The sequence below is a fragment of the Oreochromis niloticus genome, linkage group LG16 (genome assembly GCF_001858045.2).
Source record: "Oreochromis niloticus isolate F11D_XX linkage group LG16, O_niloticus_UMD_NMBU, whole genome shotgun sequence".
Taxonomy (NCBI): domain Eukaryota; kingdom Metazoa; phylum Chordata; class Actinopteri; order Cichliformes; family Cichlidae; genus Oreochromis; species Oreochromis niloticus.
The window spans coordinates 31,387,794-31,401,427 of NC_031987.2; the positions used below are offsets into that span (position 1 = coordinate 31,387,794).

Genomic DNA, 13,634 nt, shown 5'->3' on the forward strand with positions numbered 1-13,634 from the left:
GAAATGAAAGCAAAGGCGATACACTGAGAGAGCCCTCCTTAAATTGTACTTGGTGCTGTAGATTAGAGTTCAGTTCAAAATTCTAACACAAGGAACTGAGGTGAGATTTTTTGGACTGTTGCTTTGCAAAGATCAGCTGAGCAAAGATCAGCTGCAACTGTGAGATTCCACCACCAGATGTCACTGCAGGTTCACGATGGCAGAAAATCGGACCTAGACAAAATATTTTCCTGGCACAGAAATAAAGTTTTGTCTTTAGAGACCATGCTCTGTCCCTGATAAGAGCCCCGGAGATCCTGGAGATCATACAGTGCAAAACGAGCTGTCTCGTTGGATTTTAGAGGTCCTATCTGAGTACAGTGCAGGATTATTTAACGTGAATAGTGTTCTGTCTATAAAACCAGAATAAATTCTCATTCTTTAGAGAAATTATTCAATAACTTGATTTTCTATGGGATCTATCGGTGTTTTGTCTCTTTATGAATAACTAGCAGCAAACACGCAGTTTCCCACTGTGTGAATGAAAATCAATCACTCACAGTAAGGCTGAGATGTACCGAGTTAATCATTGATCTAAAGATGCCCCACACTGATCATACTCTCATTTCCTTTCTTGCAAAGAGAGGAAACGCAGTTTGATTATAGAAACTTGGTCATTCATCAAAGATGAGGCTACTTACTCACCCTACTGTGACGATTTGCCCGGTGATAAAATATGAAAAGCACTGACTCGTGATTATAAATATCCCTGCATTACACTTCTGCCTGGCAAGTGACATAGAAGTTGTTTACAAACATACTTTTAAGAAGGAGACGTCAGGACCGTAACTTTAGCCGGGGGAAGCTTTATTGGTCATGGGGGGCACGTAAGAGATCGCGCACACGCATAAGCTCCCCCTCCCTTCCCTGCGTCTCCGCCCCCACTCCTCAGGACTCGTTAAAAAGCGCCCGTCCTTGACCTGGAGGTTAGATAAAGACCTGAAACAGCGCTGCATCCTGCGACGAAGTGGGACTTTACGCTGAGGGGTACATTTATTTATTTAGAAGTTTTCACGACGTTTCTGGATCATTTCTAAGCGGACTAGTGGAGTCATGAAGTCCCCAAAGCTGAAACCTCAAGGTAATGTCGTTTGTTTTAAATATATAAGTATATAAATATTATCTTATATATGAATACGATAATTGAATTGCAGTTGTGTTTATATAAGAATAGAACAATGTGCTACGTGAATGATTTCCAGCTCTGAATCATAACATCAACAGTTTGCTCATTTCGTTACATTTTATTTCACTTTTGTGAATTATTTTTCCCCCCTTTGCAGCCAAGTTCATCAACGAGGAGGATCTGAACGATGTGCTGTGCGAGTTCGACGCGGTGATCGAAGACTTCACGTCGCCGGTGGAGAAGCGACACTTCAGGTACGACGAACACCTGAAGACCATGAAGAGGAGGAGCAGCGCCAGTGTCAGCGACAGCGGCATCAGCGACACAGAGAGTAAGTGGGCAAGGATTGTGATTTACTGTGGGCTCACCTGCTCCTCAGTATTATCCCGTGTGGATATTACCATGGTTATCTAACCAATGGAAAAGTTCAGTGGTTCCACTTTGTTGTGATCCTTAACATGGAGCAATTAAATTGGACTCCAGACAGTCAGACAAGAGTTACAAAGTGTCACAAAATAATGACACGTTATACTTCTCTGCAGAATGAAGACACAGGGTTTGTTATCTCTGCAGTACCACTCCTCCTATAGTGAACTTTATGCCTTGGGTGTGTAGTGTCTTATCAGATACACTGTAAAGTTTGCTTTATGTAAAAAACATGCAAACTCTCTAAGTAAGGAAACCTTTTTAAAAAGCCAGGTTCACAAGCTTGTTTGTCTTGAGTGTACTGCACTTGAGGAGGATATGTCACATCAATGTAATATAGTACACATAAACATAAGAGTGTTATTTAATTTTAATTTAGTATTGCAGCAATTAAACAAAAGTATCTAAATTCAATTTCTGATTAATGTCACAGTGGCCCAAATACCACACAGTTACATAAAAACGCTAGCAAACATTTGAACATCAACTAAACAAGAAAACTGAGCAGGAATCATTATTCTCAATAGGAGGAAATGCTAGAGACCACATTCCACATCCACAAGAAGTGCAAACACGACATAACTGGAATCGGGATCGCCACACTGCTAAACTTACTGAAAGTTAAATATTAACATTCTCACAGGTGTATGAGGTACAGATAAGCATACAGACTATTTTAAATTGATTAGGGTATTGTTTGCATTTACAGTGCCGCATCCAGAGGGCACCCGAGTCAAGCATCAAACTGTTGCATACGCCTTCATGTATGCTCGCACGCAGGGAGAGTAGCAGGGAGAGAAAATCCCTTTCTCATGCTTCAGAGATGTTGGCGTCACGTTGAGCTGCATATTTTGGCACACCTGCCCCTATTTTGTGGCTGCGTCTCTAAAGGTTTACCGTCATACGTTACCATATCACTCTACCATACGGTGTCTTAAAAGTCTAGCTTCCCCCAGCTGCAGAGCTGGCTTCAGGGGGGCAAGTGGGATAGCCTTGTATGCTGATACACAGAGAAAAATATGCTTCATGTCCCCATGTGCAAATATACTTTTCCAAACACATGCCAGTGGGTCGGGCTGTCTAAGGGAGGAGAGAGGGTGTGCAGGCTAGATAACCACACATTCAAATGTACGATATATGCTAGAAAGGGAATCAGACGTTTAAAACTAGGTAATTGCACAATAACAGGGGCCATTATCACTGATGATCTCGCAGGGAGCAACATCAGTGATACAAACACAGGGAAGGTGTTTGAACATGTGTCTATGGCACTAATGAGCTTGCTGATTTGATCAGTGGATCAGATTCCTGCTTGAACCCTGTCCTCTCCATGGTAGTGAAGTAATGACGAAGGACCTGTCTCCCACAGGGGCCACCTATTGTCTCGAAGTCTGATAGATGTATTGAGTGTTGAAGGCGTAGATAAATGACAAAAAGTCTTGGAGCTGCACCCTGGAGTGTCAGTGTGAGTGAGAGAGGCGACAGAGAGCCACAGAAAGTGGTATGAAGAATGTAGGAGTGAATAAGAAGGACAGACAGACATGAATATAGAGCAGCAGAGGAAGCTGAGAAATGAGAGAGGTTCAGGTTCCAGTCAAGTGCAGATATTAAGGCCTCATCGGTGTGTGTGTGTGTGTGTGTGTGTGTGTGTGTGTGTGTTCCACTTGCACTTCCTGTGTGGTGTCTTCTATCCCATGTTGTGCAATTTCCCACAATCCAGAGTTGTGGGAGAGGCATTGGTCAGAGAGGCGGGAACAAGTGGGTGCTTGACATCTCAGACATGGTGCAAGATACACATCGGCATCTTTAAGTGTAGCCTAATCTTAGTTTGAGAACACACACTTCACAGCTACACATTCATTATTATCAGTGTGGTTTGCACTTCTACAAAGAATGATTTAAAAAGTCTTTCATGCTGTCAGATAAACATTTATCCCTATCCCAGCTACACCCCCAACAGGTCAACTAAAGAGTCTCACTCACATTCACACCTACGGGCAATTTAGAATCACTAGTTAATCTAACCCCACTAACTGCAAGTCTTTTGGCTGTCCGAGGAAGCCGGAGCAGCCAGAGAGAACATACGTCCACACAGATGGTGGATTCAAACCCAGAACCTTCTTTGCTGTGAAGCAAGAGTGGTGGTTTGAAGTACTGTGTGGCAAAATAAAGGTGACCATTAGATCATTTATGTAAGACTTGTGTAGAGATTTGTGCATAAGAAACAGAGACAGTATCCCAAATAAGAGCATGCTCTGCTGTTTTGAACATGTCAAACATAAATCTTACTAAAGAGCAGGGGAAGAGTTGGCTGCCTTTGGAGACCTCTTTGCCCAGGAAAACCTTTGATATTGCTTTCACTAACAGCGTCAAAGCTGCTGACTTATGGTTATCAAGACTTTTTCTTTTTAGCTTTGAAGTCATCCAGAAATTTTTGCTGCAAGAAAAACAAAGTCTTCTGTAGAGATTCATTTTAACACTTTTGTTTTTGTGCCGTACCCGCACGTGTTTGTGAGGCACACACACAACAGCCCAGAGAGGAAGGGTGTCATTAGAGGAGAATGCAGTGATTACACACTGAAGCTTGTCACACTGACACAGATGTAGAGAAAAGTGAGCACTCGCTTGATCTTATATGCCTGCATTTTCTCTTCTGTCTCTTTCTGACAGGTGCCGAGTCTCTCAACAGAAACAGCTTCAGCTTCAGCGACGAGAGACTGAACTCGCCCACCATGCTCTCCCCCACCACCACCACCTCACCTCCCCTAATGTCACCAAAACGTGAGTAAAAGCCCTTGAAAACTCGTGGACATAAATAAGCTATGTATTGTACTGTATATGTACAGGGAGTGCAGAATTATTAGGCAAATGAGTATTTTGTCCACATCATCCTCTTCATGCATGTTGTCTTACTCCAAGCTGTATAGGCTCGAAAGCCTACTACCAATTAAGCATATTAGGTGATGTGCATCTCTGTAATGAGAAGGGGTGTGGTCTAATGACATCAACACCCTATATCAGGTGTGCATAATTATTAGGCAACTTCCTTTCCTTTGGCAAAATGGGTCAAAAGAAGGACTTGACAGGCTCAGAAAAGTCAAAAATAGTGAGATATCTTGCAGAGGGATGCAGCAGTCTTAAAATTGCAAAGCTTCTGAAGCGTGATCATCGAACAATCAAGCGTTTCATTCAAAATAGTCAACAGGGTCGCAAGAAGTGTGTGGAAAAACCAAGGCGCAAAATAACTGCCCATGAACTGAGAAAAGTCAAGCGTGCAGCTGCCAAGATGCCACTTGCCACCAGTTTGGCCATATTTCAGAGCTGCAACATTACTGGAGTGCCCAAAAGCACAAGGTGTGCAATACTCAGAGACATGGCCAAGGTAAGAAAGGCTGAAAGATGACCACCACTGAACAAGACACACAAGCTGAAACGTCAAAATTGGGCCAAGAAATATCTCAAGACTGATTTTTCTAAGGTTTGATGGACTGATGAAATGAGAGTGAGTCTTGATGGGCCAGATGGATGGGCCCGTGGCTGGATTGGTAAAGGGCAGAGAGCTCCAGTCCGACTCAGACGCCAGCAAGGTGGAGGTGGAGTACTGGTTTGGGCTGGTATCATCAAAGATGAGCTTGTGGGGCCTTTTCGGGTTGAGGATGAAGTCAAGCTCAACTCCCAGTCCTACTGCCAGTTTCTGGAAGACACCTTCTTCAAGCAGTGGTACAGGAAGAAGTCTGCATCCTTCAAGAAAAACATGATTTTCATGCAGGACAATGCTCCATCACACGCGTCCAAGTACTCCACAGCGTGGCTGGCAAGAAAGGGTATAAAAGAAGAAAAACTAATGACATGGCCTCCTTGTTCACCTGATCTGAACCCCATTGAGAACCTGTGGTCCATCATCAAATGTGAGATTTACAAGGAGGGAAAACAGTACACCTCTCTGAACAGTGTCTGGGAGGCTGTGGTTGCTGCTGCACGCAATGTTGATGGTGAACAGATCAAAACACTGACAGAATCCATGGATGGCAGGCTTTTGAGTGTCCTTGCAAAGAAAGGTGGCTATATTGGTCACTGATTTGTTTTTGTTTTGTTTTTGAATGTCAGAAATGTATATTTGTGAATGTGGAGAATGTGTTATATTGGTTTCACTGGTAAAAATAAATAATTGAAATGGGTATATATTTGTTTTTTGTTAAGTTGCCTAATAATTATGCACAGTAATAGTCACCTGCACACACAGATATCCCCCTAAAATAGCTAAAACTAAAAACAAACTAAAAACTACTTCTAAAAACATTCAGCTTTGATATTAATGTGTTTTTTGGGTTCATTGAGAACATGGTTGTTGTTCAATAATAAAATTATTCTTCAAAAATACAACTTGCCTAATAATTCTGCACTCCCTGTAGTAATGAGTGATTGAAGAGGCTTATATTTAAACTGCTCAGTTCAAAATCGTGATTTTTTTTCTGTGTGTTTCCATTGCAGCCAAACTGGGCGACACTAAAGAGCTGGAGGACTTCATCGCCGACCTGGACAAGACACTAGAGAGTAAGTGCTAATGCAATCCGGCTGTCAGAGCCCCAAGATAAATTAGCCTGTATGCTGGTGCCGCTCGCTACTCGGGATTAACCGGAGCGTTTGTTCCCTGTGTCGGCTTTGTTAACAACTGCTCATAAAATGCCATGAGAGCCACCCCACAGGTTTCTATGAAACAATGATGTGTCAGGATTATGAAGTGGCTGAGGCTTGCTATATGGACCTCCAGGCTTTCAGGGTCACACTGGAGAGAAAGGCTGCATATCCCTTTTCACCTGTCACTCAGCTTTGAAGTGGAGATCGTACACAGTGGAACGCTGCTTTATAATATTCATCCTGGTCTATTCTTCCCCTGTCTCTTTCCGTGTATGGTACATATACCCTGTATGGAGGCATTTTCCTCTGGGCTTTTGTTCTTTATCCAAATTGATCCTCTTAGTGTAGAGCAGGGGTGTCAAACTTATTTTAGTTTGTGGGTCACATACAGCCCAGTTCAACCCTCCAAACCGTTCCTATTACTTTCTTTTCTTTTCATGTAAAGTTTAACTCCAATGTGAAAATAACTACAGGTAATAAAACATCTATTTGTAATGATAATGATGAGATGTTTCTAGAGAAACAAGTCAGTTTCAACAATATGTGGTGGTAGTGAAGCAAAGAAACCCCCACCTTACTCTCGTGTAGCCATGAGTGATGTCAGGATAAACTCTGCAAACCCAGCAGTGACCTAAATAACAGCTGTCATCACACCATTCATTCTTATCAACTAGCAGCGCAGTTCTTCCAAATGTAAAATGCAGTGAAAATTCCAAAATTTATGCCCTCCTTGTTGCAGTCTTTGCACTCTGCAAAGCCATTCAGTGGGCTGAATCTGGAACCTTTGCTGTATATTTGGCAACCCAGAGGTAGGGAATGTTCCGTGGTGTATGCAAATTTGTCATCTCTAGCCTACTGGGCTATAATAATAATATTTGACCTAACTTGACTTGGAACGCACAAATCTGTAATCGGAGAAAGCAATTTGGTATCTTACACAATGTCAGGCTAATAGATGGCTGATTTGTGCTGGGCCTCCTCTTTGCTCAGGCCTTGTCAGAGTTGGAACTTGCATCAGAGAATAAGGAATGTGTGCCGGGGTAAACCCTGTCGGAAATTTCAACTTTAAATGTCAGTAGTGGAAAGAGACAGGGGTGGGAGTGAGGAACTTTTCTTATTTCCATGTCTGTTCTTAGGCTTCCTACTCTGTTTTAGCCACTGAATGTCCATCTTTCACAGGCATCCCATCTGTCTGTAAAGTTGGACATTCAATTAGCCATTCAGGCAGTCAGCCAGCTCCTCTGTTAGCAACAGAGCGCGGTGTGTTTATTGGGGCCACCAGTGTTTACGATGAGCAGCCTGTAAAGCTGAGCGTCCACCATTCTGAGAATAGAACCAGGAGCCAGGGAGTCCTCCTCTAACCGTGTCCATCTCTGTCTGCTCTAGGCATGTGACACAGAGGCCCACAGTCAGCTTGGAGCCTGGCCACGAGGGAAGGAGGGAGTGTAAGTCTGGAGGACCCCCCCTTGAACAGTTAACATGCACCTGCCCCCCCTCACAGAAAACCACCCAACAGGATGCAGCTGGATGGCGCAGCAGCTGCCAAGTAGCTCGACCACAGCATCAGTTCCAGCCGCTCAGCGCTCCTAAAGTTAACCCAGCACTAACTTCAGACCACATGGCTGTAAAGACTGCAGTCAGGGTTAAGATTAGCTTCGTAGGACAAGAATACTGCGCAGCCATGAAGTAATGGACTCCCATTAAAGGTGCGAGGAGTAAAGGCACGCTAGAACATTCGTTGTTTGAATTACAATTCATCCCGCCACAGACCAGATTACACTCCCTCGTGCAAAACTTGAGCTGGAAGAGTTATTTAAGAAATGGCTTTTTATAACAGAAAGATATTTGTATTTTATAGAGCTTCTTATTGTAAATATATCTCTCTTTTATTGTGAAATCTATTTTTGTATCATATGTAAATAATAACTGCTTCAAATTCTATTTGCCTTGGTTTTGACAGGACAGTCAGATTAAGATTTGACAGGTTGACTGGAATAAAGTTGATCAAATGTGAACTAAAGCCGTAACCATCTCTGAAAAAAACTGGAAAATAATCTGTGTATTTATACAGCTACTACCTGCCTGAGATAACATTAAACAATTACAATTTTTTCTTTTATTAGCACGTGTCTTGTCTTTTTTCTTTTTTTTTTATTCCGAGCTTCAGTTAGGCTGTTCACATCTGAACTTAATTTGTTTTTGGATTTAAAAAAATCCTGAAAACTCCCCTGCAGGAAGGTGTTTCCAGAGGTCAGCGACCACACTAGGTGTACATGCTGTCTTGCGAACTAGACTGGTAAAGCAGTGGCGATCTGTCAGTGGAAGACCACCAACACCACATGCACAAATGGCCCTGTGTGTTTCAGTGACCTGATCACTCACTGTTTATCTCTGAAATTAAAGCCATTGTAGGCAAAACAAACAAGATCTACACTGAGTGTCAAATGTTTCTTGGAACATAGACATAGTTCTCTTAATGTGATCCATCAATCACAAACATAGACTACATAAAGAAGGGCAGGAAGAGCCTTCACTTCCTTCCAAGAATGTAATACCTACATGCAAAACTACAGGCACAGTGAAAGATGTGTTACAAGTCTCTTGACTTCTGTGCGCATGAATCAACCACTCGGCAAAGCTGGACTTACATAACTTCTTAAGTAACATTGTGTCTATTTCCAGAGGTGGAGGGAGATGGGAGGGCGTGACCCCTTCCAGCCTCAGCGGCAGCTGAATCTGATGTCTGCTGACCAGCAGAGGTCAAAGGTCAATAACTACGAGTAGATATGCCTCCTTACTGATAGTGCAGCAGGTGTACACAGAAGCAAGTCCTTACACTTACTAGGCATCTCGGTACCACCTCTGGGCAATTAATTGGCCAGGTTTTGTGTTTAAAATTGGAGACCCCAACTAAATTACTTCAGTGGTCAAACGGGCATAAAAAACACATGTTCACTTGAATTCTTTGCCCAAGAAAATGTTTAAAAGATTTTCCCCACCAAGTTATACACAAGATTATATGATTAGGTTACACATTACGGCTGTATTTATGGGTCAGTTCAGAGCGCCAACATAATCAACAGACCACCAGAGCACTGAACAAATGCTGTGCTAATTCATGGTATGAATATAGGAAGCCAAGACGCTTCATTTTCTTTCTATAATAAGGCTGCTACTACACAGTTATTGGCTCTTTAAGGGGACAGGGTGGATAACAGAATTCACCAATAGATGTCTATTCAGGATTCCTCAAGTCCAACCTCTCCCCCTCTCTGTCTCTGCTATTCAGATGATATTATTTTTTTCTATTATGATCTCACATTTCCTATAATCCAACTAGTCTTTATTGCTAGTGAGGTTTTGATACAAGGTTTCTGTTATAAATTCTTACTTGCTGAGCCAAGGAAATCCTGCTTGCATCACTGCAACATCAAGGTCCTTTCTGTGACTTGAGAACAACAACAACAATATGAGGCTTAACTTTACCTCTAATGACCCAACTGGAACATGTTGCACAGTTACAAACTCTAAATTTAAAAGGCTTTTCAAAGTAAAATCATTAAAAGTTTTCATTTATTTTTCTAATACAAAGTAAAGTAAAGAGAAAAAGTCTCAGAAAGTCAGCATTTAGTGTAAGACAACAGAGTTCTTCTGAGCTCTGGGTTATCAGTCTTGGTTATCAAATCCACTTATCAGTCTGACTAGGACTATCTTTCACTCATGGTATGTTATCATGAATAAGAATCTAAACATCTTAAGTATCTAAAAGTTCAGGACAGAACTGCATGCGCACACATGCAGGCTGTGTGCGCAAAAGACCTGCAACTGACAAATAAAGGCTATCTCATCATCATCATCTCTCATCTGTAGCTAAATGTAAAGAGATACCCCTATGCCAACACTCCCACCCCCACCTGTTCAAATAAGTGTGCGGATGTGGCCAGACTACTGTCAGTCCATGCCAGTCTGTATTAATGTGATGGCAGGAAGCTGGCACTGCGACACCCGTCCATGTTGTTTCTTCAGTACAGTTGGCACTGGGAAGTTGGCACAGGGTTGGCTGTGGGTACAGTGCCACTGCCACTGGATGGTGTTTGGAGGGCAGCTGGCACTGATCTGACAGTCCTTGTTGACATAACACATAAAACAACCTCCCCCCTTGGCAGCAGTGAGCATCTTTTTGGCCACATGGGTCAATCCTGTAGAAATTTTGGCCTTGGCAGTGTGGACAGCAGTCATATTCACAGGCCTGGAAGTGTGGGAAAGTCAGGGAGTCAGGAGCAAGGAGAACACAGCTGTGGAAAAAGGGCTAGAACAAGATAAGGCGACGTAGCAAGGTGAAAAGATAAAGAGTCTTAAGGGCCTTAAGAGAGACTACAAAACTGCAAAACTACAATGAACTGAACCAGTGTCATTGTGATGGATCAAGCAGTGAAAGAAAGTCAGGCACAGGTGAAAATCCAAAAAAGTTTTTTTAATGAACCCAAAAACATAGTTGGTTAAATCATACAAAAAAAAATCTTGGACCCATAAAAGAGGTCAAAATAACAGAACTCTACTCAAAGTTAACAAACAATACTGATAACTCAAACAAACTGACCTCTCTAAACAAGACAAGGGGGAAACTTAAATAGTGGCTGATCAGCCCAGAAAAACACAAAAAGGGGTAAAACACACAAAACCAGACTGAAACTAACATAACAAATCCCAATTCCCCCCAATGATCAAGTGTTATGGTATGAGCCAATTTGCTGTTCTCAATATAGGCTGGCTCCGCCCCTTTTCCACCTCTTGGCTCATCAATCAAGGGACTGGAGCAGCTGCAACTAAGGTTCAGAAAGCAAAGACATTAAATCATACATAATAATGTAAACTAATAGGGGGCACTTATTTTAGAACGCAGTGTTATGTGGATATGTGAATTAATTCTAAACCAAAAGCAGTTATTATTCTATAAATTAAACCCTATATTTAAAGAAAGAAAAATGTTAGTGTAGTGTTATGTATAAGCCTCTACACTAATATTTGGTGGATATTATAACTGTGGGACTGTAACTGCAGCCATCACAGTCATATAGAAAAGTGTCCCAAAATTTCTCCACAATGATGTGAGTGACTGATAAAGTCACACAGAAAACGGTTACTGCTAAAGCTGGTTCTACAAGCTACTGAAATTTGCTTTAGTTTTTCACAGGACTGTATGACTAAAATTACTTTGAATGGCCTATGCATGAAGATGGAGTCTTATCACCACCTTGGAAATTATGGGTCACTCTCTGGTAAGAAGGCAGATGTTTCACACTCACAGAGCAGAGGCACTGCCTGCTTGGAAATCTGAACAATATGTGGGTGTGTTGGGGTTGACAAATGAGTAAATTTACTGCTGTCGATGTCCATGTGAATGAATAGAAAGCTAAGCAGCATGTGCTTGACGGTTTTCTAGAGACTCACATATTAAGGGAGAATGAGACGTGACGTTTTGGCTTGTTTGGTTACTAAGAAACAATGTTGAATGGAAAAAAAGAGTTAACATTTCAAATCTGACTAAACCCATAACACAAAGTATTATGACAACAGACTAAAGTCAGTTATGTAATCGTTGTGGGCCTTCTACTTTTTTCTGATCTGGGTTTGAATGTTCTCTCATTGAGCTCTGTGAGAAGCTGAAGCATGTTTCTAGAACTTTGTGTTTTTTTTAGATGAACCAGTGTCCACTGGAAAGTAAATTTTGGGTGGCTGCAATTTAAGCGGTGCAAATAATTGGCCATTTGCCTTCAGACTAGAGTTCTCTCTCTCTCTCTCTCTCTCTCTCCCTCCCTCTCTCTCTCTCTCTCGCTCTCTCTCACTCTCACACACACACACACACACACTCTCACACACACACACACACAAACACAAAACTGAATTCCCAGTCGTTCTCATAGAAATATGTTTATTAACTTATTAATTTAAGATGCCAGGGCAGTTACAGCTTTACGTTCAACTGCAGTTCTTCAAGTAGTCGCTTGAGGCTGTGTACAAAAAACAGGTTTCAAAGTTAAAATTCCCTCATTTAGAGCAGAAACAAACATGTTTGCAGAAAACGAGTTTTCTCCGTATAGCTATCTTAGTTTGTGTATTTTCCCTGTGCCTGTGACAAGTTCTTCAACTTCCTCCCACAGTTCAAAGGTTAAATTGCTATCCTAAGTTACCCATAAATGCTAGTGTCTCTCTGCGTGCATCCTGCGTCCTTGGGCAAGATACTAACCCCAAGTTGCGCTCGGATGCATCAACTGAAGTGTGTGAATGTTAAATAGGAAGTACTTGTGTGAATGGGTGACTGAGACAAGTTGTGTAAAACACTTTGAGTGCTTTTAGAATACAAAAGTGCCATATATGAACCAGTCCATTTACCATCTGTCATAGTTCTGCTTTTCAGGCAGACTGAATTAACCATAATGTGGAAAACATAAATAAATTAAACATAAATAAAATAAAAACCTGAACATTGGCTTCTCAGTGCTTTGTTTGCTTATGAATAATTGAATTTAAAACCTTACATGACTTTAATATAAGCAAAAATGTGCTTATATTTTATTCAGTAACAGAATTCTTAGCACATACAATGCATTATAAATTTGCTCATCACTGCAGGTTGCACATGTGGCTGTAGCAAAGCACAACTAGCAAGTTATAAAGCTTTGGCACATTCTAAGGAGAAGCGGTGATATCACTGGGATTCGAGCCTACCAAGTCCCCAGCCAAATTTTAGGCACAGCTGCCTTCCTTGGCTGCTCTTAACTGAATCTGTACTTCCTCTGAGCCTCAGACAAACTGGAAAAGTTTAATACAAGGAATGCAAATGACTGGTGTGTTTTAAAGTAATATTGAAGAGAACCAGTTTTGTAGTAGTTTTGCTTTACCTTCATTTTGATGGACTGTATCAAACTAATATTTTGTCCTACTGAAACAAAAACCTAATTTGAAGCAGTTTAACTTTTCTAGTCTACAAACAATCCAACTATCCAATTTGGTAATAAATACCAGATATGGCTCATGAATCACACCGGATGCCTACGTGGCTGGTGGACCACAGTTCGCAGACAGACCCTGAGTCAGAGTGTATGACCATTACCGCGAAGTGTGACCCTGTATTTCCATCTGATGAGTCACTGGAGTGTTGCACATATGATGGATGTGCTATCCCAAAGAGCCAGTATGACGGCTGCATTCTGCATCCATCAGTTTACTTTGCAAACATTGGAGGTTTGTGATTAATGTGTTAAATATTTCCTTTCTCCCACGTGAAACACAGAAAAAGTCATTAATAAGCAAACAACAGAAAACACAATACATAGACAAAAACAAAAAAAGACAGATTCCAGATGGCCCTCTGTGACCATACAGCCCTTCCTATATTGTCAGT

General features: G+C 41.7%; 1 protein-coding gene across 1 annotated transcript; it reads left to right on the forward strand.

Annotated features, from left to right (window-relative positions):
- The first annotated feature begins 953 nt into the window (after positions 1–953).
- Positions 954–8,351, forward strand: rgcc (regulator of cell cycle). Its single transcript, XM_003449513.5, has 5 exons — positions 954–1,120; positions 1,323–1,496; positions 4,262–4,372; positions 6,083–6,145; positions 7,616–8,351. Exons 1-5 carry the CDS (start codon positions 1,093–1,095, stop codon positions 7,621–7,623), a joined length of 384 nt encoding a protein of 127 aa, XP_003449561.1. The 5' UTR covers positions 954–1,092; the 3' UTR covers positions 7,624–8,351.
- Positions 8,352–13,634: the final 5,283 nt, after the last annotated feature.

What these genes read in the sequence shown, in the direction of transcription:
- rgcc (XM_003449513.5), top strand. Translation starts at nt 1,093, where the DNA reads ATGAAGTCCCCAAAGCTGAAACCTCAAG. An exon ending in CGGCATCAGCGACACAGAGA is followed by an intron (nt 1,497 to 4,261) that starts GTAAGTGGGCAA and finishes TCTTTCTGACAG; the next exon opens with GTGCCGAGTCTCTCAACAGA. An exon ending in TCCCCTAATGTCACCAAAAC is followed by an intron (nt 4,373 to 6,082) that starts GTGAGTAAAAGC and finishes TTTCCATTGCAG; the next exon opens with CCAAACTGGGCGACACTAAA.